The sequence below is a fragment of the Canis lupus genome, chromosome X (assembly GCF_011100685.1).
Source record: "Canis lupus familiaris isolate Mischka breed German Shepherd chromosome X, alternate assembly UU_Cfam_GSD_1.0, whole genome shotgun sequence".
Lineage (NCBI taxonomy): Eukaryota > Metazoa > Chordata > Mammalia > Carnivora > Canidae > Canis > Canis lupus.
The window spans coordinates 124,883,747-124,911,442 of NC_049260.1; the positions used below are offsets into that span (position 1 = coordinate 124,883,747).

At 37.6% G+C, this 27,696-nt stretch overlaps 1 protein-coding gene across 3 annotated transcripts in view; it reads left to right on the forward strand.

Annotated features, from left to right (window-relative positions):
* Positions 1 to 21,758, forward strand: part of VAMP7 (vesicle associated membrane protein 7) — a 64,529-nt gene extending 42,771 nt beyond the window's left edge. For all 3 annotated transcript variants that reach the window (XM_038588765.1, XM_038588767.1, XM_038588766.1), the window contains 3 exons: positions 14,064 to 14,131; positions 17,040 to 17,132; positions 19,879 to 21,758. In XM_038588765.1, coding sequence (XP_038444693.1) covers positions 14,064 to 14,131; positions 17,040 to 17,132; positions 19,879 to 19,947 — 230 coding nt within the window. In that variant the 3' untranslated portion in view covers positions 19,948 to 21,758. The remainder of the gene's footprint in view (positions 1 to 14,063; positions 14,132 to 17,039; positions 17,133 to 19,878) is intronic.
* The last annotated feature ends 5,938 nt before the right edge of the window (positions 21,759 to 27,696 follow it).

Sequence of the window (27,696 nt, forward strand, 5' to 3'; positions counted from 1 at the left end):
CTATACCCTGCCTTGGCTCCAGCTGCCACTTCAGGACACCTTCTGTGTAGAGAGTCCTGGCATATCCCAGTGTGAATCCACTTCAGCTTCAGCTATCCTGTCAGAGCACCTTCTGTATGGAGGGCCCTGGGACCTCCTGGCCGACCCACAGCCTCAGTTCCAGCCACCTTGCCAGGGCACTGCCATATGGAAAACCCAGAATACCCTGGACAACATCGATGCACTGTGTGAAGAGTCCAGGGACTGTACTGACCTGTACCCACTTCAAGCTTTAGCTTTCCTGCCACGGTGCCCTCTGTGTGGAGAACTCCCAGACCCTCGGGCCATGCCAGCCACAGCTCCAGCCAGCAGAGATCGCCAAGCATACACAGTCTACACGTGGGACAACCAGACACAAGACCCTTCCTTCCATTTCAGGAGAAGTAGCTGTTCTGCCTAAGCCATAGAAACACACATAGAAAGTTAAGCTAAATGGGGAGACAAGGCAACATGCTCCCCAAGAAACAAGATAACACATCAGTAAAATAACGAAATGAAATGGAGACAGGCAATATGCCTGATGAACCATTTAAAGTAATGATGGTAAAGATGCTCACTGGGCTGAAGATAAGAATGGAAGAACTCAGTGAAACCTTCAACAAGGAGATTTGTAAAGTACTAGGAAGGACCGATCAGAGTCGAAGAATTCAATAACAGCAATTTAGAAAATACCCTAGGGGGAATCTTCAGTAGACTAGTGGGTGCAGAAGGACATAGCAATGGTCTGGAAGACAAGGTAATGGAAAGCAAGCAAAAAGAGAAAAGAATAATTTGAAAACGTGAGGCTAGGTTAAGGAATCTCTCGGACAACGTCAAGCAAACACATGTTCATGTTCTAGGGATCCCAGAGGAAGAAAAGGAGAGAGAAAAGGGACAGAAAAGTTACCTGAAGAAATAATAGTTGAAAACTTCAGTAACCTAAGGAAGGAAACAGACATACAGTTCCAAGAAACACAGGTTATTCCAAAGAAGATGAACTCAGGGAAGTCCATACCATGACCCATGATCATTAAAATGTCGAAGATTAAAGTTAAAGAGAGGATTTTAAAGCGACAAGAGAGGCGGAAATGTTTACCTATAAGGGAAACCCTACAAGGCTATCAGCTGATTTTTCAGGAGAGACTTTGCAGGCCAGAAGGGAGTGGAGTGATATATTCAAAGTGATGAAAGAAACAAAAATCCCACAACCGTGAATACTCTCATCTGTAAAGGTCATAATTCAGAATTGTTGAGAGAGAAAGAATTTCTCAAATAAAAGTTAAATGAGTCTATCACCACCAAAGCAGCCTTACAAGAAATGTTAAAGGGACTTCTTTAAGTGAAAAAGAAAAGGCCATAATTAGACAAAAGGAAATTATGAATAAAAATGTAAAATATGACAGCATATACATAACATATAGGAGAGAATAAAAAAAATTTTTTTAGAATATGTTTGAAGTTAAAAGACTGTCAACTTAATATAGACTGCTGTATACTTAGGATGTTACATATGAACCTCATGGTAACCACAAAGTCAAAACCTGTATGAGATTCACAAAAAATAGGAAGCCAAACGTAACCGTACAGAAACTCATCAATCACAAAGAAAGAGAGCAAGAAGAAGAAAGGAATAGAGAAGAACTAGAAAAAGAACCAGAAAGCAACAAAATGGCAATAAGTATATACTTATGGGTAATTCGATTGTAAATGGCCCAATCAAAAGACATAGGGAGGCAGAATGGATTAAAAAATCCCTCAGAACCCATCTCTATGCTGCCTACCAGAGACTCCCCTCAGACCTAAAGACACATACAGTCTGAAAAGATGAGAGAACATTTACCATGGAAATGGCAGTAAATAAAGAAGGCCTGAGTAGTAATACTTATATCGGATGACATACACAGGCTTTCATACAAAGTTTGGCAGAACAAACTCCACAGCTAAAGCAGAGAAGAGGCCACACTGAAGAGGGTAGGAAGGATGGAGATGTGGTGGGGAGTGTAAGGAAGCACAGCCATCTGTGGAATGTGGGGGAGGGAGCCAAGGCGTGAACTGGACAGAGAATTAGACTATCACACTAGGAAGCCCATGTGGGGAAGATGAATCCACATAACATGTGTCTTTGAAAACCAGAAGGGGAAAATCTCATGAGTTCTCACAACCAGTGGAACTTAAAGCCTGGAATTTTAAAAATCAGGGGGCTCATTTCTGGAAGAGCCTGGATGATAAGAGAAAAGTGAGTACCCTCCCACTCCTACTACGTTAAAGAGACAGCACAGTGAACAGCCTGTGGAGATATAGCATAGCAACAGCAGCTTGGAAAATGCCTGGGGGCATTGTTGGGTTTCCCCCTCTATTATTAAATAGTGTCCTTTGTCTCATTACAGTCTTTGTTTGGAAGTCTAGTGTTTCCGATGTGAGTATTACTACCCTGGCTTTTTTAAGGCACCATTTGCATAATAATGTTCTTCAGGGATACACCCTGAAATGAGTAAACTAGTCTCCTGATAAAGAGAGAATTTTAAAAGCAGCAGGAAAGGGGCATCTGGGTAGTTCAGTGATTGAGTGTTGGCCTTTAGCTCAGGTCGTGATCACGGGGTCCTGGGATGGAGTCCTGCATCAGGTTCCCAACAGGAGCCTGCTTCTCCCTCTGCCTATGTCTCTGCCTCTCTCTCTGTGTCTCGCATGAATAAATAAATGAAATCTTAAAAAAAGACAGCAGGAGAACAGAAGGTAGCTACACACAAGGGAAACCCCATAAGGCTATCATCTGAGTTTTCAGCTGAAACTTTGCAGTCCAGACAGGAGTGGCATGATATATTCAAAGTGCCAAAAAGAAAAATTCTGCAGCCAAGAATACTCTATTTAGCAAGGCTATCATTCAGAATAGGAGAGACAGTTTACCTGAAACAAAAGCAGAGGGAGTTCATGACCACTAACCAGCCCTGTAAGAAATATTAAACAGAACTCTTAGTGGAAAGGAATGACCATAATTAATAGTAGGAAAAGTAGGAAACACAAAAGCAGTAAAAACAAGTATATCTGCAAAAGTGAGTGAAGGAATTCAGTAGATGGAAGGGTATAAAAATATGACACTATATACATAAACCATGGGGGAGGGAAGAGGAGTGGAGAATGGATTCACACTTAAATGACCATCAACTTCATATAGACTGCCATAGGCAGAAGATATTATATACAAATCTAATGGCAACCACAAATCAAAGACCATTAATAGATATGCAAATAATAAAGAGGATTGCAAATACATCACTAAGGAAAGCCAGCAAACTGTGAAAGACACAAGAGAAGAGAGGATCAGGGAACTACAAAAACAACCACAAAACAAGTATCCAAAATGGCTACAAATACATATCTATATCAATGATTACTTTTAATGTAGATGGAGTAAGCATTCCAATCAAAAGATATAGGGAGACAGTGAATATTAAAAAAAGAACCATCTGTATGCTGCCTATAAGAGACTCATATCAGACCTAAAGACACCTGCAGATTGAAAGGAATGGGATGGAGAAACATTATTATGCAAATGGATGCCTAAAGAAAGCCAGGGTAATAATACTCATATCAGAAACACTAGACTTCCAAATGAAGACGAATGAGACAAAGGACACTATTTAATAATAGAGGGGAAAACCCAACAAGAAGATATAACAATTATCAACATTTATGTACCCAACATGGAAACACCCAAATATATAAAACAGTCGATAACAAACATAAAGAAAGTAATTGGTAGTAATACAATAATAGTAGGGGACCTTAACACCCAACTTAAGTCAATAAACAGATCATCCAGTCAGAAAATCAACAAGGAAACAGTGGCTTTGAAAGACACAGTAGAACAATGGATTAAAGAGATATGCTTAGAACATTCCATCCTAGGGACACCTGGGTGGCTCAGTGGTTGAGCATCTGCCTTTGGCTCAGGGTGTGATTCTGGAGTCCCAGGATCAAGTCCCACATCGAGTTACTTGTGGAGAGCCTGCTTCTCCCTCTGCCTGTGTCTCTGCCTCTCTCTGTGTGTGTCTCATGAATGAATGAATAAATAAAACCTTTTAAAAAAAAGAACATTCCATCCTAAAACAGCAGAATACACGTTCTTCTCAAATGGACAGGGAATGTTCTCCAGAATAGATCATATATTACGCCACAAAACAAGTCTCAACAAATTAAAAAAGATCAAAGTCATAACCTTGTATCTTTTTTGACCACAAAGCTATGGAAGTAGAAATTGACCACAAGAAAAAAATCTGGAAAGACCACAACAAATACATGGAGGTTAAATGACATACTACTAAATAATAAATTAATCAACCAAGAAATCAAAGAAGAAATCAGAAATTACATGGAGAGAATTGTAAATGAAAATAAAATGGTCCAAAAATCTTTGGGATGCAGTAAAAGCAGTTCTAAGAGGGAAGTTTATAGCAACACAGGCCTACCTCAAGAAACAAGAAAAATCTCAAGTAAACAAATCTGACCTTACACCTAAATATTGAAAGAGCAAATAAAACCCAATACTTGCAGAAGAAAGGAAATAATAAGTATTAGAGCAGAAATAAATGAAGTGGAAAGTTAAAAAAAATCAAAGAAACAAGCAGTTTCTTGGAAGATTTTAACAAAATTCATAAACCTAGTCAGACAAGAGAAAGAGCGAAAGAGAGTGAGAGAGAGCAAATAATCAGAAATGAAGGAGGAGAAATAACAATTGACACCACAGAAATACAAATAATTGTAAGAGAATATCATGAAAAAGTATATGAAAACAAACTGGCCAATCTGGAAGAAATGGACAAATTCCTAGAAACATAATCTACCAAAACTGAAGCAGAAAGAAATAGAACATTTTAACAGACCAATTACCAGCAATGGAGTTGAATCAGTAACAAGAAGAACCCCCAACAGATCAAAGTCCAGGACCAGACAGCTTCACAGGGGAATTCTATGAAGCATTTTTTGAAGAAGAGTTAATACCTATTCTTTTCAAACTTTGCCAAAACATAAAACAGGAAGGAGAGGTTCCAAATTCATTCTGTGAGGCCAGAATTACCCTGATACCCAAACCAGATAAACAGATAAAGACAGCACAAAAAAAGAGAACCACAAGCCAATATCTCTCATGAACATAGATGAAAATGTCCTCAACAAAATACTAGCAAACCAAATCCAGTAATACATTTGAAAAACCGCATCCACCTCACACAAGTGGGATTTATTCCTGGGCTGCAAGGGTGGTTCAGTATATGAAAATCAATTCATGTGCTACCTCATATCAAGAGGAGAAAAGATAAAAACCATATCATTTCAAAGGATGCAGAAAAAACATTTGAAAAATAACATCCATTTATGATTAAAACCCTCAACAAAGTAGTTTTAAAGGGAACATACCTCGACATTATAAAGCCCTTATGTGAAAAACCCACAGGTAACATCCTCAATGGGAAGAAACCTCTAAAGCTTTACCCCTAAGGTAAGGAATAAGACAGGGATGTCCACTTTCACCACTTTTATTCAACATGACTGGAAGTCCTAACCACAGCATTCACATAACAAAAGTAAATAAAAGGCATCCAGTTCAGCAAGGAAGAAGCCAAACTTTCAGTCTTTGCAGATGGCATAATACTATATGTAGAAAACCCTAAAGACTCCACCAAAAAGCTAGTAGAACTATAAGTGAATTCAGTGAAGTCACAGGATACAAAATTGATGTATAGAAATTTGTTGCCTTTCTATACATTGATATTGAAGCAGCAGAAAGAGAACTTAAGAAAACAATCCCTTTAACAGTTGCATCAAACATAATAAAAAAAAACATAATAAAATCTCTAGGAATAAACTGAGCCAAAGAGATGAAAGACCTGTACTCTGAAAACTATAAAACACTGATGAAAGAAATTGAAGATGAGGCAAAGAAATGGAAAGACATTCCATGCTTATGGATTGGAAGAACAAACATTGTTAAAATGTCTGTACTATCCAAAACAATCTACAGATTTAATGCAATCCCTATCAAAATATCAATAGCACTTTTCACAGGAGTAGAACGAACAGTCCACAATTTGAATGGAACCACAAAAAACCTGGAATAGCCAGTGTAATCTTGAAAAATAAAAACGAACCTGGAAGTATCTGAATTCCAGACTTCAACTTATATCATAGAGCTGTAGTGATCAAAGCAGTATGGTACTGGCACAAAAATTGGCACATAGATCAATGGAACAGAACAGAGAGCCCAGAAATAAACCCACAATTATATGATCAGTTAATCTTTGACCAAGGAAGCAAGAATATGCAATGGGGAAAAAGTCTCTCTGAGAAGTGGAAGGAAAACTGGACCTCTTCCTTACACCATACACAAAAAAGTAAACTCAAGATGGATTAATGACCTAAATGTGAAACCTGAAACTATAAATATCCTAGAGGAGAACACAGGCATTATGTTCTGACATTGATCGTAGCAACATCCTTCTTGATAAGTCTCCTGAGGCAAGGGAATCCAAAGCAAAAATAAACTATTGAGACTTCATCAAAATAAAAAGCTTCCACACAGAAAAGGAAACAATAAAATTAGAAGACAACCTACTGAAAGGAAGAATATATTTGCAAATGACATACCTGTTAAAAGCTTTGTTCCAAAATATATAAAGAACTTCTACAACTCAACATCAAAGCCACCAACTATTCCAGTTAAAAAATGGGCAGAAGACATGAACAGATGTTTCTAAAGATATCCAGATGACCAAAAGACATCTAAAATGATCTCAACATCACTCATCATTAAGGAAATGTCGATCAAAACTACAATGAGATATCACCTAACACAAGTCAGAATGGCTAAAATAAAAAACACAATGTGTTGGTGGGGATGTGGAGAAAGGGGAACCCTTTTACACTGTTGGTGGGAATGCAAGCTGATGCAGCCACTGTAGAAAACAGTGTGGAGGTTCCTCAAAAAGTTAAAAATAGAACTACCTTACTATTCTTAATTACACTATTGTGTATTTACCCAGAGAATTCAAAGCACCAATTTAAAGGAATATATGCATGCCTATGTCTGTAGCAGCATTATTTACAATAGCCAAACTATGAAAGAAGCCCGATTGTCCATCAATAGATAAATGGATAAAGATATCATACACAGACACACAGGAATATTATTAAGCCATAAAAAATAATGAAAAATTGCCATTTGCAATAGCGTGATTGATTTAGAGTATAGTGCTAAACAAAATATGCCAGAGAATGACAAATACCATATGATTTCACTCATAATGTGGGATTAATAAAACGAACAAAGGTAAAAAAGGATACAAACCAAAAGACATACTCTTAATAGTGAACAGATGATTACTAGTGGGAAGGTGGATGGTGGGGTGTGAAACAGGTAAAGGGGGTTAAGAGTACACTTATCTTGATGAGCACTGAGTAATATATGGAACTGTTGAATCATTGTATTATACACCTGAAACTAACATAACACTGTATGTTATCTACACTGGAATTACATTTTTTTGATTTAATAAATTTAAAAATGACCCAAATAAAATCAGAATAAAAGAGAATAACCAACACCACAGTAATAAAAAGGTTATAGTAAAGTACTAAAAAATTATATGCCAAGAAAAATGGACAACCTAGAAGAAATGGGTAAATTTCTAGAAATATTCTAAAATTCCAAAACCAAATTAGGAAGAAATAGGAAATCTGAACAAACCAATTGCTAGTAACAAAATTGAATCAGTAATCAGAAATCTACCAAAAATTAAAAATTCAGGACCAGATGGTCACATGGGAATTCTACCAAACATTTAAAGAATAGTTAATACCCATTCTACTCAAACTATTTTAAAAAATAGAAGAGGAAGGAAATCTTCCAAATACATTCTACAAGGCCAACATTATCCCGATACCAAACCACACAAAGACATCACAAAGAAAGGGAAACAGACCAATATCGCTGATGAACATAGATTCAGAAATCCTCAACAAAATATTAGTGAACCACATCCAACAGTACATTTAAAAGATCACTACCATGATCCAATGGGATGGATTCTGGGGATGCATGGATGGTAACATATATGTAAATCCATCAACACGATACACCACATCAGTAAAACAAAGATGTGGTCTATGTATGCAATGGAATATTACTCAGCCATTAGAAATGACAAATACCCACCATTTGCTTTGACATGGATGGACCTGGAGGGTATTATGCTGAGAGAAATAAGTCAATCGGAAAAGGACAAACATTATATGGTCTCATTCATTTGGGGAATATAAAAATTAGTGAAAGGGAATAAAGGGAAAGGAGAGAAAATGAGTGAAAATACCAATGAGGGTGACAAACCATGAGAGACAGCTAACTCTGGGAAACGAACAAGGGGGAGTGGAAGGGGAGGTGGGTGGAGGGTGGGGGTGACTGAGTGATGGGTACTAAGGGGGGCACTTGATGGGATGAGCACTGGGTGTTATGCTATATGTTGGCAAATTGAACTCCAATAAAAAATTTTTAAAAAGAATAAAAATCATATCATTTCAATAGATACAGAAAAGGTATTTGACAAAATTGAATATGCATTCAAACTCTCAACAAAGTGATTTTATAGGGAGCATACCTCAACATAATAATGCCATACATGACAAACCCACAGCTACCATACTCACTGGCGAAAATCGCAGCACTTTTCCTTTAAGATCAGGAAAAAGACAAGAATGTGCACTCGCACCACCTTTTAAAAAAAGGTTTATTTATTTTAGAGAGTCCAAGAGAGGTGGGGCAGAGGCAGAGGGAGAATTTCAAGCAGACTCTGTGCTGAGCACAAAACCCAGTGTAGAGCTTGATCTCACAACCCTGAGATCATGACCTAAGCTAGAACCGAAAATTGGATGCTTAACCGACTGCACCACCCTGGTGTCCCCACTCTCACCACTTTTATTCAACAGAGTACTGCAATCAGACAACCAAAATACAAGGTATCCATATTGGTGAGGTTGTAGTTAAGCTGTTTCTATTTGCAGATGACATGATATTATATGGAGAAAACCCTAACGACTCCACCAAAATGTACTAGAAGTAATAAATTCAGTAAAATTGCAGGATACAAAATTTATACTAAAACGTCAGTAGTGTGTCTATATGCTTATAACTAAAGTAGCAGAAAAAAATTAGGTAAACAATTCCACTTGCAATTGTACCAAAAAACAAACGAATAAACAAACCTAGGAATAAACTTGCCCAAGTAGGTGAAAGACTTGTACTCTAAAACTATAAAACATTCATGAAAGAAATTTTAGACAACACAAGGAAACAGAAAGATATTACTCCAAGCTCATGGATTGGAAGAATCAACATTGTTAAAATGTCCATACTACTCAAAGCAATCTACAATTCAATATAATCCCAATCAAAATACCAATAGTATTTTTCACAGAATTAGAACAAGTGATACTAAAATTTGTATGGAACCACAAAAGACTCCAAATAAGCCATAGCAATCATAAGAGGTACAAAGGTGGTAGTATCACAATCCCAGATTTCAAAACATAATACAAAGCCGTAGTAATCAAAACAGCATGGTACTTGCACAAAAATAGACACACAGCCCAATGGAACAAAATAGAGAGCTCAGAAATAAACCCACACTTATGTCATCAATTAATATATGACAAAGGAGGCAAGAACACACAATGAGGAAAAGATGGTGTCTTCCAGAAATGGTGTTGGGAAAACTGGACCACTTTTTTTTTAACCATACATAAAAGTAAACTCAAAAAGGACTAAGGAACTAAATGTGAGACCTGAAACCATAAAAATCCTGGAAGAGAACCCTGGCAGTAATTTCTTTGACATTGGCCTTAGCAGCATTTTTCTAGAGGTGTCTCCTGAGGCAAGGGAAACGAAAGCGAAAACTATTGGGACTACATCAAAATAAAAAGCTTCTGCACAGTAAAGGAAAACCATCAACAAAACTCAAAGGCAACCTACAGAATGGGAGGAGATTTTTGCAGATGATATCTGATAAGGGATTAATTTCTATAATATTCAAAGAATTTATACAACTCAACATCAAGAAAACAATCTGATTAAAAAATGGGCAGAAGGGGCAGCCCAGGTGGCTCAGCGGTTTTGCGCCACCTTCAGTCCAGGGTGTGATTCCAGAGACCCGGGATCCAGTCCCGCGTCGGGCTCCCAGCATGGAGCCTGCTTTTCCCTCTGCCTGGGTCTCTGCCTCTCTCTCTCTCTCTGTGTCTCTATGAGTAGATATATAAAATATTTTAAAAAGGGTAGAAGACATGAACAGACACTTTTCCAAAGGAGACATACACGTGGCCAACAGACCCATGAAAAGATGCTTAACATCCCTCATCATCAGGGAAAGGCAAATAAAAACTACAATGAGTTATCACCTTACACTGGTGAGAATGGCTAGTATCAAAAATAAAGAAATAACAAAATAACAAGCATCTGTGAGGATGTGGAGAAAAACCCTCACGCAGCATTCGTTGGTATAGATGGGACAGCCACTGTCCAAACAGTATGGAGGTTCCTCAGAAAATTAAAAATCGAAATACCATATGATGCAATAATTCCACTACAGGGTATTTACCCCCCAAAAAATGAAAACACTAATTGGAAAGGATATATGCATACTTATGTTTATTGCAGCATTACTTACAACAGCCAAGATGTGGAAGCAGCCCAAGTGTCCATTGATGAGTGGATAAAGGGGATGCAGTATGTACATGTAATGGAATATTATGCAGCTATAAAAATGGCATCTTGCCATTTACGACAACATGGATGGACCTAGAGAGTATTAGGCTAAGTGAAATAAATCAATTAGAGAAAGACAAATACCATGTGTTTCTCTCATGTGTAGAATCTGAACAACAAAGGAACATACACACACACAAAAGCAAAGGGGCACCTGGGTGGCTCTGTTGATTAAGTAAGTATCTATCTTCAGCTTAGGTCATGGTCTCAGGGTCCTGGAATTGAGCCCCGCATGGGGAATCCCTGCTCAGCAGGATGTCTGCTTCTCCCTCTCCCTCTCTCCATCCCTCCACTCGTTCTCTCTCTGTTTCTTTCAAATAAATAGATAATTTTTTTCAAAAAAGCAGAAATAGACCCATAAATACACAGAACAAATGGATGGTTACCAGAGGGGAGGGTGGTGGTGGGGTGGCCAAAATGAGTGAAGGGGAGTGGGAGATACCGGGTTTCAGTTATGGGAATTAGTAAGTCAGAAGGGTGAAAGGTGGAGCACAGGGAATATAGTTGAGGAGAGCATGTACGGAGGCAGAGGGTAGTTACCCTTGTGCTAAGCATAGCATAACATACAGAGAAACTGAATCACTGTGTTGTGCCCCCAAATGAATGTAACAATTGTGCATCAACTATAGTCAAATTTTTTAAAAAATTGTAATCATTCAATTTGTTGTAACTATTCAGATTTCCTATTTCATCTAAAATTTGTTTTGCTGGTTTATGTCTTTCTAGGAATTTATCCATTTCATCTAAGTTGCCTAATACATTGACATACTCTTGCTTATTGTATTCTTTTAGGATCCCTTTCGTTTTTGTGAAATTGATAGTGATTATTCCAGTAATTCGAGTTGTCTGTCTTTTTTTCTTGCTCAGTTTATGCAAGGTTTTGTCAATTTTGTTGATCTTTTCCAAAAACCTATTTCTTGTTTCATTGATTTTTCTCTAGTGTTTTTCTGTTCTGTCTTTAAATTTTTGTTTTTTTATTTCCTTTAGCTTAGGATTTAGTATGTTAATTAAGGCAGACAGTTATTAGTATGAGATCTTTTCTTTCTCAATCTGCTCCAGCTATTATAAAAAAATTACTGTAGTCTGGATGGTTTAAATAAATTCATTTTCTCAATGATTCTGGAGTGTTGAAGTCCAAGATCAAGGTGCCTGCCTAGTCAGATTCTGATGAGAACTCTCTTCCCGGATTGCAGATGGCCCCTCTCACTGTGTCCTCACATGGCAGAAAGTAAGACCGACAGTAAGCTCTCTGGTGACTTTTATTACAAGTACACTAATTCCACCATAAGCCCTCAGGGCCTCATCTAGACCTACTGATATCCTAAAGTCCCTTATCTCCAAATACCATCCAGTTAGAGGTTAGGGCTTCAATATATGAATTTCAGGGGAATACAATTATAGACTGAATTGTGCGTTATCTTCCTTTTAACATAGGTGTTTACTGCTATGAATTTCCTTTTATGCACTGCTTTTGCTTCATCTCCTAAATTTTCCTTCTTAGTGATTTCTAATATCATTCCATTGGTAACTCCAATAGCTTGAGTGCTCCCCCTCCCCGCCGCAGAGTAAGTTTCCAACCTCTGCTCTTTTTCCTGTATATTTATCCGTTTCCTGGTTTTTTTTCCATATCTTATAATTTTTGTTGAAAACTAGGTGTTTTAGTTAATGTATTATAGCAACTCTGGGTACTGATTCTTATCCTGTGAGGTTGGTTGTTTGGTTATTTGCTTAATGACTGGGCCGGACTTTGTCTTTGAACTTTAGTTTTCCCACAGTGTGCAGTCTCTAATGTCGTTTCCCAGAGGGACTATCCTTGAGCGTGTACAGTCACACTGGAGTGACACAACTTCCCTGAGTGTCTCTCTTCCTGATCTCCCTGTTTAGCTTCTAGCTTGTCTCTGTTGCTGTTACACCCAGATGTTAGCCTCCACTAATTGCAGGCTAACTGCTGTATTTTTTGGTAACAGTTCCCCAGACATAAATTGATCCAGGGAAATCTAATCCAAATTCTAAAAGAGCTTGTGCCCTATGTGTAGAGCTAGGTGAAGGAAAGGAACCCGGGACCTATCAGGCATGCCTTGTGGGAATAGAACTTCTGTGCATCATGGATCTAGGCCTGGGGTAAGATGGGAGGAGAAATGTTAATGACTTTTCCCAGCTGCAGAGAAAGCATAGCCTTTGATGGAGACCTGGAGGGAAATAGCCTCCAGACTTTACTTGCCAGAAGTAGAGCTTCTGGCTCAGCTGTGGGGTGGAGCGTGTTATGGCTTAAGTGCCATAGACTGACTTACTAAAAATTAGATAAGGGGCACCTGGGTGGCTCAGGGTGTGATCCCGGGGTCCTGGGATCGAGTCCCACTTCGGGCTTCCTGCAGGGAGTCTGCTTCTCCTTCTGCCTGTGTCTCTGCCTCTCTCTGTGTCTCCCAGGAATAAATACATAAAATCTTTAAAAAATAAATATTACATAACTGTTTTGTATAGGTTTCTCCATTTGCTGTATGCCTTTAGGACATTCATAGTTTTCAGAGATTTTAAGTGGTGGTAAGTGTTGTTTGTTTTCATGATTTTTCAAGTTATAGTTGTTTTGTTGGAGAGAGAGTCTGTAGAATTTTTCATACTATAACTCTGGAAGTATCCAACTCTCACTCATTTTGAGAGCTCGTTTTTTAGACTCTCATATTGTATCCTTAATTTAGAGTTTGCAAACTGTAAACCTTGGATCAAATCTGCATAAAGTTCCATTGGAATACTGTCACACCCATTTATTTACATATTGTCTATATCTGACAGAGTTGAGTAATTATGGCAAGACCATTTGAGTCAGAAAGCCTAAAATAGGGCCACCTGGGTGGCTCAGCGGTTGGTCGTCTGCCTCCTTCCCAGGGTGTGATCCTGATGTCCCACATCGAGTTCCCCACAGGGATCCTGCTTCTCCCTCTGTCTGTGTCTCTGCCTCTCTCTCTGTATCTCTCATGAATAAATAAATAAAATCTTAAAAAAAAGAAAGCCTAAAATATTAGGACTGTGGCCTTTTACAGAAAAAAAACCTGCCAACCCTTACTTTATAGTTGATCAGCTTTACTAAATAAAGTCTTTTATTACTTAAAGATAAAAGTGCTTCTCTAATATATATGAGTTTTCAAGAATACCAGGTATAATTAAAACTAGATTTTGCTTAAAGACAAAAATTGCCTATTTGTAATATAAACATAATATTTTCTGGTTTCTCCAACATTTTCAGATCTGGTAGCTCAGCGAGGAGAAAGATTGGAATTATTGATAGATAAAACAGAAAATCTTGTGGATTCGGTAAGTATGAGATATGGTAATATTGTTCAGCATCTAAAGTAGACAAACTGATGACTAACATAATAGGGAAATATGTTAAATATAATTATTTACAGGGTTTTTTCTTTCTGACTCTATTACGTGATTATGTTGTGATGTTGAGGATAACAATGAGGCATAGAATGAAAGCCACAACCCTTAGTAACCATTAAGGAAATTTTGATTTGTGAAACATACTCGGTGTACTGAAACAAATTTTTAAAGCTTTAGATTGATGCCTTTATAGTTTAGCTCAGCTGCATATAACATTCTGTTGCTATTCGTTGTGTGAAACATGAAACAAATAAATATGCAGGCCAGTTGTGATCCAGTGTGAATCCTGAAAACTGGACAATTCAGTCACTTTCTTGCTTACCGTGACAGCTTGAGCCTTCACTGTATCAAGCAAGAGTCAAATTGGGAAAGACCAACGAGCCTTAAAAGTTTCAGTGTGTCTCTGTTACCTACTTATGCTACAATGATGTGTGTCTTTGCATTTTCCGTCTGGATAGTGGATGAAGGTTTTCAGGAAAGATGATAGATGGACGGCAGAGATCAGTTAAATTTTTTAGGTCTACACAATTACAATTTATTTTATTTTATTTTATTATTTTATTTTATTTTATTTTATTTTATTTTATTTTATTTTATTTTATTTTATTTTATTTTATTTTATTTTATTTTATTTTATTTTATTTTATTTTATTTTATTTATTCATGGGAGACACACACACACACAGAGAGACACAGGCAGAGACACAGGCAGAGACACAGGCAGAGGGAGAAGCAGGCTCCATGCAGGGAGCCTGATATGGGACTTGATCCTGGATCTCCAGGATCCAACCCTGGGCTGAAGGCAGGGCTAAACCGCTGGGCCACCCAGGCTGCCCTACACAATTACAAATTTAAAACCAGAGTAGCTTATACCTTGAAATGGATCCATGAGTGATGGATCTATTGGCAGCTAGATTGTAGTGTTTAGGAGCACAAGCTCTACACTCAGGCTGCCTGGGATTGATTCTTGTCTCTGCCACTTAGTAGTTGTGTGAATTTAGGCAAGTTACTTAACCTCTCTGTGCCTCAGGATCATTGTCTGTAAAATGGAGATGTATCTCATTAAATCAGATAATGCACACAAAGTGCCTAACACAGTGTCTTGTGCATGGTAAGAACTACTTCAGTGTTTATTGTTATTATCAGTTGTACAGGGGCATCTATTAACAGTAGTTCTTAGGAGGATAATAGTTTTAAGTCAAAGCACATGTTAATTGGAGGAAGCGAGGAAGCATAGTACCATATAGCAACTCAAAATACCAGGTTTCTAATAAAGGCTCACTTTGTAATCCATTACTATGGGGCAAAAAAGTGTCTGATCCCATACCTGCAGATCAAATTCTTTTTTTTTTTTTTTCCTGCAGATCAAATTCTTAATCCATGAAGATTACTCTCTTTAGCTAGAATGGTCTGGGTCTGGCCAGTGTTAGTATAGCTTGTAATTTCCAAATAAGTCTTTAATTTTGTTGACTCTGTGACCCAGAATAACAAAAGGTGCTAATTAACTAACGGGTGTGTTTCTTTATGGGTGTGTTTCTATGTATAGATTTTTATACTGAATAAAGTGCAGCAAGTGTACCACTTAGTTACTTTTTACACGTGTCTATATGCATATAACTGCCACTTAGGTTAAGATAAAAAAAGAAAAACACATTTCGAATACTGTAGAAAGCTGCCTCATATTCCTTTCTGTTAATGATCCCCAACAGAGGTAACCATTTTATGACTTCTATTACCCTAGATGATGTTCTGTTCTTAAATGTATAGAAATGGATTCATATGTTATATACTAGCTTCTCTCTGGCATCTTTCACTGTTACACTATGAGATTCATTCATATTGTCCAATGTGACAGTTTATTTTATTGTTTTGTACTATTTGATTATATAAGTGTATTTACCACAGTTTGTTTATCCATGTTCTCCTGTTGGGGAATCCATTCTTACTCTGGATTCTCTACTTTGTTCCGTTGATCTGTTCATTTTTTTCAGTCTTTCTTTCTGTATTTCATTTAGGATAGTTGCTATTAATTTTCTTTTGTTGTGTGTAATCTGTTATTCCCTCCTCATAGAGTTTCCATCTCTATAAGTTTGATCTGATTCTTTTTTATATCTTCCACATGTTTCCTATACATGTGCATGTTTTCCTCTACCTTCTTGAGTATATGAAGTATATGGATAATTGAGATGTTCATTCCACTTTTAGTGAATTTGGGCATACAGCTCTGTTTGATATATACTTAGGAGTAGAATTGCTGGGCTATTAGGGAATTTTGTTGTTTGGTTGTTTTGAACTCTTTGTGTCCTGGTGGGACTGGTTCAGTAGATACTGAGAAGTCAGTGTTGCAAAAGAAAATGGATAACTGAAGGAGCAAAGTTCCTTGGGTGTTGGGCCTCATACAAGTAAATACATATTTTCATATGGAAATTGAACTGATTTTTATGGCTCAAAATCTCAGGATTATATTGGGCAGAACAGGCAAATGTGTTTGCAACCGACTAGCTTTCTGCAACCTTTCTTCCTGGGATCATAAAGAGGAAAAGGCTTTCACAGTAGCAGGAGGAGCCACTTCTGATTCTTGACACCACCTGCCTTACTTCAGTGGACAAGAAAAAGGGAAGAAGCTTTTCCAGTGGGCTTGTACTGCCTACCATACACCTGACAGAGTACCGCTGAGATCTAGTGATTATGAATGGCTAGTCTCTACCCATGAAAAGAGTAATGAATTCATGATTCAACATGATTAATGAAAGTAAAAGTTTTACAGGTATTACTACAAATCGGTCACATAGTCTGTGCCAGGGATCAAATAATTAATGTTTTATTTTTTTTCGAGTCTGTCACCTTCAAAACAACAAGTAGAAATCTTGCACGAGCCATGTGTATGAAGAATCTCAAACTCACTATCATCATCATCATCGTATCAATCGTAAGTTTTTGTCATCTTAGTGTGTTGTTTTATTTTTCAATCTTTAAGAAACTGGTTGCTGGAATTCTTAATAATCAGCTTTCCTATGAAGTTACTCCAAAATATTCTGAAACCCCATCTTCCTATTGAGAATGTTTATATGTAAGGAGTCAGGCAAGGCATTCCAAATATTCCTGGATATTTCATGTTTTTGTCACTACTGAAATGAGATTCTTTTAAAATTACATTTTGTAATTAATTCCGTATTTTCTAATTATAATTCTATTTTCTAGTTGGTTGCATGCTCCATTTCTTTATTTCTGTTTTTTCTAATATATCTATTTTTTGTATCGTCAACTTTGTACAACTCTTACTAGTTGTAATAGTTTTCAGTTTATTCTTCTGTATTCTGATTCTTTTCTAAGGAGTCAGCAAGCATTCTGTAAAGAACCATATAGTAAATATTTTATACTTTTCAGGCTGCATGTAGTCTCTGTCACATATCCTTTTTCTTTGAACCTTTAAAAAAATAAAAACCATTCCTAGCTCACAAGCCATAGGCTGTGATTTTTTTGATTCATACTATATGTAAATTATGATACCATCTATTAATAAGTTCAGCCTTATCAAATTTATATATACATGTAATATATAATTCTATATAATTTTATATAGGTATGTATGTCTATATGATTTGCAGTTACTAGCAATGTTGAATATTATGGTGTCAGTGGACATCTTTAGTTCCTGGTTTTAATTGGAATGCTTCTAATATTTCATTTATAAGACTGATATGTAGGGACGCCTGGGTGGCTTAGTCGATTAAGCATCTGCCTTCGGCTCAGGTCGTGATCCCAGGGTCCTGGGATAGAGGTCCACATTGGGCTCCTTGCTCAAGTGGAGAGTGCTTCTCCTTCTTCTTCCATCTGTCCCTCCCCCATTCATTCTCTATCTGTCTCTCTCAAGTAAATAAAATCTTTTTAAAAAGAGTGGTATATATTATGAATTCTTGTCAAGTTAAAGAACTTTATGTTTCTGAATTGCCTAAAGTTTTAGTCAGGAATAGGCATTTAATTTTGGGAAATGGTATTTCTCTTCCCAATGACTTGATAATATGATCTACATTTAATATCAATATATAAAATTACATTGATAAGTATACTTATAACTAACTGTCCTTTCATTTCTGGGGTAAATACCAAGTGGCCATTATGTAGTTTAATTTTCTAAGGTTTATTTAGTAGATCTCTTATTTATAAATGAGTCTATATATACTGTTGTCCTTTTGTAACCCTTATGTAAGCAGATATTGGACCTCTTTGAACTATGCTGAATGTCTGGTAACCTTCTTAATATGCTTAAACTCCTCTTTTTTGCGTTACATTTGAGAGAATTATTCAGCTCACTCTTCCTGCAAGCTAATTTTCTTTTCATCCCTATTCATTCTATGTATTAATTTTTCATAGCTATGTTTCAAAATTTTTAAGATTTTATGTATTTATTTCAGAGAAAGAGAAAGAATAAGAGAGGGAGAGAGCATAGGGAGGAGGAAGGGCAGAAGGAGAAGCCGACTTTTTCCATATCCTCTTGCCATTTGCAGAAGCCCAAAGTTAACTCTCAGCAGTTACCTATGACTCAGCTCCACGTTTCCTTGAACTCTTTTGAAGGACCTCCACCTTAGATAGCTGCATTTACCTAACAGAGAAGAGCAGCCAATTGATCTGTTGATTTTATACTGGAAATTGTGCCATAGCCTCAAATAACTCAGGTGGCACATTCTAGGCTCCTCAGCTTAGCTTCTTCCTTCAAGTTGGGTCTGCAAATTTAGGTTGTTTTATAAAGCTGGATTATCATTAAATTCAGATTGTATTTACTGACTACTTATTACATGCATAGCACTGCTGTTAATGCAGTCTCAATCTTTCCCAAAAGTTGTTGTCACCTAATATATTGCACTTAAGCTTTAAAAATCCTTATATTTCAGCTGTGGCAGTCAACTTAATGTCAAATCAGAATATCTGTGTGTGTATATATAAGTAGTTTATTCATTAATAACCAGAATTTGCTGTAAACCATCCCCCTCCCACTCATTTGTAGAGAAGTAAGGCAAAAACACACTGCTGACTTTTGGGAGCAAGCATGGAATTCAGAAACATATTTTTCCCCAAGTGTTGAGTTATGAAATCAACTGCTTAAAGATATCAAAAAAAGTCATAATTTAAAGCAAGACAATTGACTAAATCAATTGGCAGTGAAGCCAATATTTAAAATAAATCTATTTTTTGGAATCTAGTAATGTGAACAAGCATTTATTATTAAAAATGTACTTTAAGGGGGATCCCTGGAGGGCACAGTGGTTTAGCGTCTGCCTTGGGCCCAGGACGTGATCCTGGAGTCCTGGGATTGAGTCCCACATCGGGCTCCCTGCATGGAGCCTGCTTCTCCCTCTACCTATGTCTTTCTCTCTCTCTCTCTCTCTGTCTCTCATGAGTGAATAAGTAAAATATTTTTTTTAAAAAGTAAATAATATCTTTAAAAAATAAATAAATATGAAGTTTTATGTCAGATGTGTGAGTTTTATATCAGAAAGGATCACTTTAACGCACTTCTGCCTTTGAAAGTACTTGATTGGTTTATTATATTATTACACAACTGCTACTGTGTAATGGAACCAGTATCTGTTAATAGGTTTTTACTTTGCTTTATATATTATTTATGAGCTTATGATAGATTTAAGAAAATAAAATTGCCTTCCTTCTCCCTCTAGGTGTTCATCTATATCATTGTGTCACCTCTCTGTGGTGGATTTACATGGCCAAGTTGTGTGAAGAAATAAAAGATAAGTTATCATTAACCAAGAATATGAGACAACAAGGAGTTAAAAGCAATCTGTGTGACTCAAGCCTTTGAATTCTGACAGATGGTGTCTGCCAGTCTCTTCAACCCTCTTTTTCTTTTTTTTTTAATCTTGTTGTACGCTTCCAGATTTATCTTTGTCCAATTTATTCCAGCACACTTCAGATTGAACCATTTATTGCAGCAGTAGCCTTAAAAAGGTTTTTGTTTCTTTAGTATGTTAATTAGAGTCATCTATTTAGAAAAACATTTTTGTTTGTGATTGCACAAAGCCATCACCAAGGTAGAAACGACCAGTCTTATGAGCTGTCTACTAAGATGTTGGATGAACTTTGTATGTGCACACAAAAGTATGCCAGAGACAGATAGCATTGCTAACATCTCATCTTAATGTCTTTTGCTATTGAAGAGTTTTAGGTGCTTGAAAACAGTATAAATGGAGAATTGTTATTTGGGGGATTGTAATTAATTTGTTGGTGCTGCTTGTTTCTAGGAGCCCATGCAGGTAAAGTTTTAGACATTTTCTGTCAGTCATCTGGGGAACATTTTGCTAGCCCATTAGAAACACAAAATTAATCTTGTCCTCCTAGTATTCATGTTCAGGAAGAAAGTTTTGACCTTTCATAAACCTTGCAGAGCATGATATCCTCTTTTTCCCCATTGCAGTTGATTTTAAAAGATGATGGTTTAGATACGGTTGAAAGCTTTGGGTTTTTTTTATATATTTCCTTTTTTGGTGGATATTTAGGGCAATTATATAGTTAACAGAATGGATACTGGAGGAGGTGGAGAAGCAAATTCTTCTGGTTCACCAGAGAAAAATAAGAGAACCACAGTGGATGTACTAGTATTTTACGTGTGTGAGGGGTATGTAGTGTGGGAATTTTTTTTCCAGTCTGGGAAAAGCCCAAACTGAATATTGTCAACTATAGGGTTTGGGTTTGAGTTCTGTTGAATAATAGTTTTGGTATCCTTTATGGATTAATAAATTCTGTAATCTGACTAGTTTTGAAGGATTGTTTTGAAACTTGAGAATAGACAGGATGATATATAGGAATAGTACCAGACAGCTTTACATCCATTTAACTGCAATGTGGGAAAACTGGAGTATAATCATACTGCTTTGGCTACACTGGCATCTGTTAGCTATTATGTACTTTTGGTGTGTATCTGAAAGGACATTTGCTACCTAAATCTGATTGCATTTATTTATCAATGAATGCAAGTAAATGGAAATTATATAACATTTGACTATTTTCCAAATGAAAGAACAAAGTAGTCTATAAAACTTAGCCACCTGTGTAATCCTAGCCATGTGCCTTGAATATATATGTGTCCCATAATCTGGCTTATGCTACCTGTTCTTCCATCTAAACCTTTTTATTTATGCTACTGGATTCGTTTACTCGACATATACTTTAGGCTCCCCTGGAACTCTTTTCTTGGTGATTACCCATGGCACAGATATTTCTTGGTCTTCTTTATCAACACTAATGCCTTTTGATTACATCAACATTTCTTATTTGAAAACACATTTGTTCCAGGAAAAACATTTGGGATTCCTGAATAATAATTTCCAAATGTCTTTAATCCAAAGAAAAAGACTTAAAGCTTATTTCCCTTTCTTATACACACCTGAATAAAAATGATGTGCATGTTTTAAGGATAAATCACTTAATTGTTCATTGTTCTATTTATGTATAAGAATGCTTTATAAAGCACATATCTTGTTTTAAATGATGCACAAACTGAAGGCATTAATAAAATTTAAGAGTAATGTAATGAGCTTTAGAATTTACTCTTGGAATCTGATTTCTTCTGATGACATTTTGCCATAGTTTACTTATGCTAAAAATACATTAAGAAGTGTGACCTGGGGAGAAGTTAAAAAGGAGGAGGAGGGGGACCTTATGCTTGCCTTGTTCCTTGAGCACAGTTAGATAAATCCAAATAATTCTGAACACCCAAGAAATCAATCTGAGGACTGAGAGAACAGACTGCACAACTAGCAGGAGAAAAAGGCCACATCATGGGAGGTAGGAGGTGTGGAGAAGTGATTAAGGGGAGAAAAGAATCACAGATGCTGTGGGGTGGGTGGGGAGGGAGCCCTGATCAGGGGGAGTAGGGGGGAGAGAGCGAGCAGTACATGGGGCATTGCACAAGGAAAACACTTCCCAAAACCATTGACAGGGAAAACAAAAGGGGCTGATTATTGCGAGTTTTAATAAGCAGCAGAACTCCAAGTCTGAAGTTTTAGAAGTCCATGCCTTTGGCTGGGGTCATGCCTGGCAGGCTTAGCAGCACTCCTGTGGGGAAGGAGGGCAGAGGCACGAGAATGGATATTGTGCTCTGAGGATCCTCTGGGTCACACCAGAATAGACAGTTCCTCTTCTTAGGAGTGCATTTGGGAGAGAGGACATGGCCTACCTGGTAGGCACCATTGAGCTACCCTGTTCATTAGGACAGGAGCAGAGGCACCTGCTGAGGGCAACTAACCTGGACACCGACTTTTTGCTGCACTTTACCATAAAGTCCACATCCCTGTGTGTTCATACGTCTGCCCTGGGACAAACCGGCACAGCCATAACATGGTGAGTCTCCCCCGGAGGATCAGCATGGGTCTGCTGTACCAAGTCCCTAAAATACAGGGTTTGAAACCCACCCGAGATAAAACAGGAGCACTGTGCTACCAGGTGAGCAGACAGTTCAGACACAGGGTGAAGGCAGGGATTTGAGGGATGCTTGGAATACATGAGGGAAGATTGTTAACTCTTCTGTGAGGGCTTCCCGAACAGCAATGGGCATGAACTTGCTTCTCTGGGGATGAAACAGAGTGGGCTGATGCCATTTTTACCCCCACTCATCAGCATAGATGGACTTTAGTGAGCAGCACAGTGCTCACAGTGGAGGCTTGAGCCATTTACACCAACCCCTGCCCCCGTGCACTCTGTAGGTGCTTTTTTTTTTTTTTAAACTAGGGCTAGGGGTAAGTGTACCTGAGAATCAGAGCAGCAGCGGGACGCTCCCCCAGAAGACCACCACAATCCCCCACCCCACATGTACCAAATCTACTGAACATAGAGTGCTACGAAACTTCAGTTCTAAGGGAAATAGGATCTAGCCTCTTTTAACAAGCAGACCAAAACCCACCTAATTAAAACTCGCTGTACAATGGATAAGTTCCAAACACTCCCCACTGCAGGCAAGGAAAAACTCTGCAGAGGACTGACCTGAGCAAAAGAGCGGCCAAAACACAACAGCAGAGTGCACACAGCATAAACCAGAAATCCTTCCTGAAGTGGCAGGCCCTGGACACTTTATGACCTCTTCTTAATATAGCCATTACTTTCAGGAGCATGAAACATAAAAGGCTTTTGGAACACACAGAAGAGACCCAAGTGAGATGCCGAGATGGAGGAATTCTTCCCACAAGAAGGAAGAGGTCATGGCCAGGGATCTAATTAAAACAGTTATAATATGCCTGAACCAGAATTTAAAACAATTATAAGGATACTAGCTGTGCTTTAGAGAAGCATAGAGGACACTTACCACAGAGTTAAAAGACCTAAAAACTAGTCAGGCCAAAATAAAAAAAAAAATGCTATGACTGAGACATGGTACTGACAATGTAATGACCACGAGGATGGAAGTATCAGAGGAATGAATAAGTAATAGATAGAATTATGGAAAATAAGCTGAAAAGAAGAGGGAAAGAAAAATATTGGGTCATAAAAGCAGACCTAGGGAACTCAATGACTCCATAAAGCATAATAACATTAATATCATAGGAGTCCCGGAAGAAAAGGGGGGCAGAAGGTTTATTTGAGCAAATTATAGCTGTAAACTTCCCTAATCTGGGGAAGGAAACTGACCTCCAAATCCAGGAGGCACAAAGAACTCCCATCAAAATCAACAAAAAGCAGGCCAACACCAAGATGTAGGGTGAAATTTGCATTATATAGAGATAAGGAAAGAAACCTGAAAGCAAGGGAAAAGAAATCCTTAAGCTATAAGGAAAGACAAATAAGGTAATAGGAGATCTCTCAGCAGAAACGGCAGACCAGAAATAAGCGGCACGATATATTCAACTTGCTGAAAGGGAAAAATATGCAGCCAAGAATAGTTTATCCAACAAAAGGCTATCATTCAAAATAAAAGTAGAAATAGTTTCCCAGACAAATAGAAACTAAAGCCCTTCAAGGAATTCTAAAGGGAACACTTTGGGAAAGAAAGATGAAAAGCAACAAAGACTAACAAGGAAAAGAGAAAATATTCAGAAACAATGACTTTACAGGTAATAAAGTAGCACTAAATTCGTATCTATCAATAATTACTCTGAATGTGAATGGACAAAATGCTTCAATCAAAAAACAGGACATCAAAATAGGTTAAAAAAAATATATATATATATAAACTAACAACAACAACAAAAAAAAAAACAAGGCCCATCTATCTGATGCCTACAAGAGACTCATTTTAAGCCTGAAGACACCTGTAGATTGAAAGTGAGGGGATGGATTAAGGAGTCAATCCCATTTACAATTGCACCCAAAAGCATAAGATACCTAGGAATAAACCTAACCAAAGATGTAAAGGATCTATACCCTCAAAACTATAGAACACTTCTGAAAGAAATTGAGGAAGACACAAAGAGATGGAAAAATATTCCATGCTCATGGATTGGCAGAATTAATGTGAAAATGTCAATGTTACCCAGGGCAATATACACGTTTAATGCAATCCCTATCAAAATACCATGGACTTTCTTCAGAGAGTTAGAACAAATTATTTTAAGATTTGTGTGGAATCAGAAAAGACCCCGAATAGCCAGGGGAATTTTTAAAAAAGAAAACCATATCTGGGGGCATCACAATGCCAGATTTCAGGTTGTACTACAAAGCTGTGGTCATCAAGACAGTGTGGTACTGGCACAAAAACAGACCCATAGATCAATGGAACAGAATAGAGAATCCAGAAGTGGACCCTGAACTTTATGGGCAACATTCGATAAAGGAGGAAAGACTATCCATTGGAAGAAAGACAGTCTCTTCAATAAATGGTGCTGGGAAAATTGGACATCCACATGCAGAAGAATGAAACTAGACCACTCTCTTTCACCATACACAAAGATAAACTCAAAATGGATGAAAGATCTAAATGTGAGACAAGATTCCATCAAAATCCTAGAGGAGAACACAGGCAACACCCTTTTTGAACTCGGCCATAGTAACTTCTTGCAAGATACATCCATGAAGGCAAAAGAAACAAAAGCAAAAATGAACTATTGGGACTTCATCAAGATAAGAAGCTTTTGCACAGCAAAGGATACAGTCAACACAACTAAAAGACAACCTACAGAATGGGAGAAGATATTTGCAAATGACATATCAGATAAAGGGCTAGTTTCCAAGATCTATAAAGAACTTATTAAACTCAACACCAAAGAAACAAACAATCCAATCATGAAATGGCAAAAGACATGAACAGAAATCTCACAGAGGAAGACATAGACATGGCCAACATGCATATGAGAAAATGCTCTGCATCACTTGCCATCAGGGAAATACAAATCAAAACCACAATGAGATCCCACCTCACACCAGTGAGAATGGGGAAAATTAACAAGGCAGGAAACAACAAATGTTGGAGAGGATGCGGAGAAAAGGGAACACTCATACACTGTTGGTGGGAATGTGAACTGGTGCAGCCACTCTGGAAAACTGTGTGGAGGTTCCTCAAACAGTTAAAAATATACCTGCCCTACGACCCAGCAATTGCACTGCTGGGGATTTACCCCAAAGATACAAATGCAATGAAACGCCGGGACGCCTGCACCCCGATGTTTATAGCAGCAATGGCCACGATAGCCAAACTGTGGAAGGAGCCTCGGTGTCCAACGAAAGATGAATGGATAAAGAAGATGTGGTTTATGTATACAATGGAATATTACTCAGCTATTAGAAATGACAAATACCCACCATTTGCTTCAACGTGGATGGAACTGGAGGGTATTATGCTGAGTGAAGTAAGTCAGTCGGAGAAGGACAAACATTATATGTTCTCATTCATTTGGGGAATATAAATAATAGTGAAAGGGAATAGAAGGGAAGGGAGAAGAAATGTGTGGGAAATATCAGAAAGGGAGACAGAACGTAAAGACTGCTAACTCTGGGAAACGAACTAGGGGTGGTAGAAGGGGAGGAGGGCGGGGGGTGGGAGTGAATGGGTGACGGGCACTGGGGGTTATTCTGTATGTTAGTAAATTGAACACCAATAAAAAATAAATTAAAAAAAAAAAGTGAGGGGATGGGGAACCATTTATCATCCCATTGGATATCAAAAGAAAGAGTGGCCATGCTTATTATTACACAAACTAGATTTTTAAAAAAGATTTTATTGATTTATTCATGAGAGACACACAGAGAGAGGCAGAGATACAGGCAGAGGGAGAAGAAGCAGGCTCCCCGCAGGGAGCCCTATGCAGGACTTGATCCCTGGACTGGGATCATGCCCTGAGCTGAAGGCAGGCGCTCAACCGCTGAGCCACCCAGGCATCCCACAAACTAGATTTTAAAACAAAAACTAACAATAGATGAAAAAGGGCATTATTTCATAATAAAGGGGCTGTCCAACAAAAAGATAAAATTATAAATATGCTCCCAACTTGGAGCACCCAAGTATATAAATCAATCAATAACAAACATTGATAACAATACAATAATAGTAGGTGATTTTGACACTTCCCTTTAGCAATGGACAGATTACTTAAGGAGAAAATCAATAAGGAAACAATGACTCTGGATGACACACTGGACCAGATGTACTTAATGGATATATTCAGAACATTTTATTCTAAAGCAGCAGAATAGTGCACATGGAACATTCTCCAGAATAGATCACATACTGGGTCACAAATCAGCCCTAAACAAGTACAAAAAGATTGAGATCATACCATGCATGTTTTCTATCCACAACACTATGAAACTGGAAGTCAACTACAAGAAAAATTTTGGAAAGACCAGAAATACGTGGTGGTTAAAGAACATCCTGCTAAAGAATGAATGGGTCATCCAGAAAATTAAAGAAGAAAGAAATACACAGAAGCAAATGGAAATGAAAACACGATGGTCCAAAACCTTTGGAATGCAGCAAAAGTAGTCATAAGAGGGAATTATATAGCAATACAGGCCTACCTCAAGAAGCAGGAAAAGTCTAAAAAATACAACCTAAATTTATACCTAAAGGAGCTAGGAAAGGAATAGCAAGTAAAGGCTAAAGCAAGCAGAAGAAGGGAAATAAGATTAGAGCAGAAATAAACGATAAAGTAACAACAACAACAACAACAAAAAACCCACAGTGAAACAGGTCAATGAAACTAGGAGCTGTTTCATTAAAAGGATTAATAAAATTGATAAACCCTTAACCAGACTTTTCAAAAAGAAAAGATAAAGGTCCCAAATAGATAAAATAGTGAATGAAAGAGATCACAACCAACACCACAGAAATTCAAACAATTATGAGAATATTATGAAAAACTATGCACCAACAAATTGGGCAATCTGGGGAAAAAATGGATAAACTCCTGCAAACACATAAACTACCAAAACCGTAATAGGAAGAAATAGAGAACTTGAACAGACCAGAATCAGAAAAAAAAAAAATGGAATCCAAAATAAAAAAAAAAAAAATCCCCCAACAAAGAAAAGTCCAAGGCCCAACAGCTTCCTAG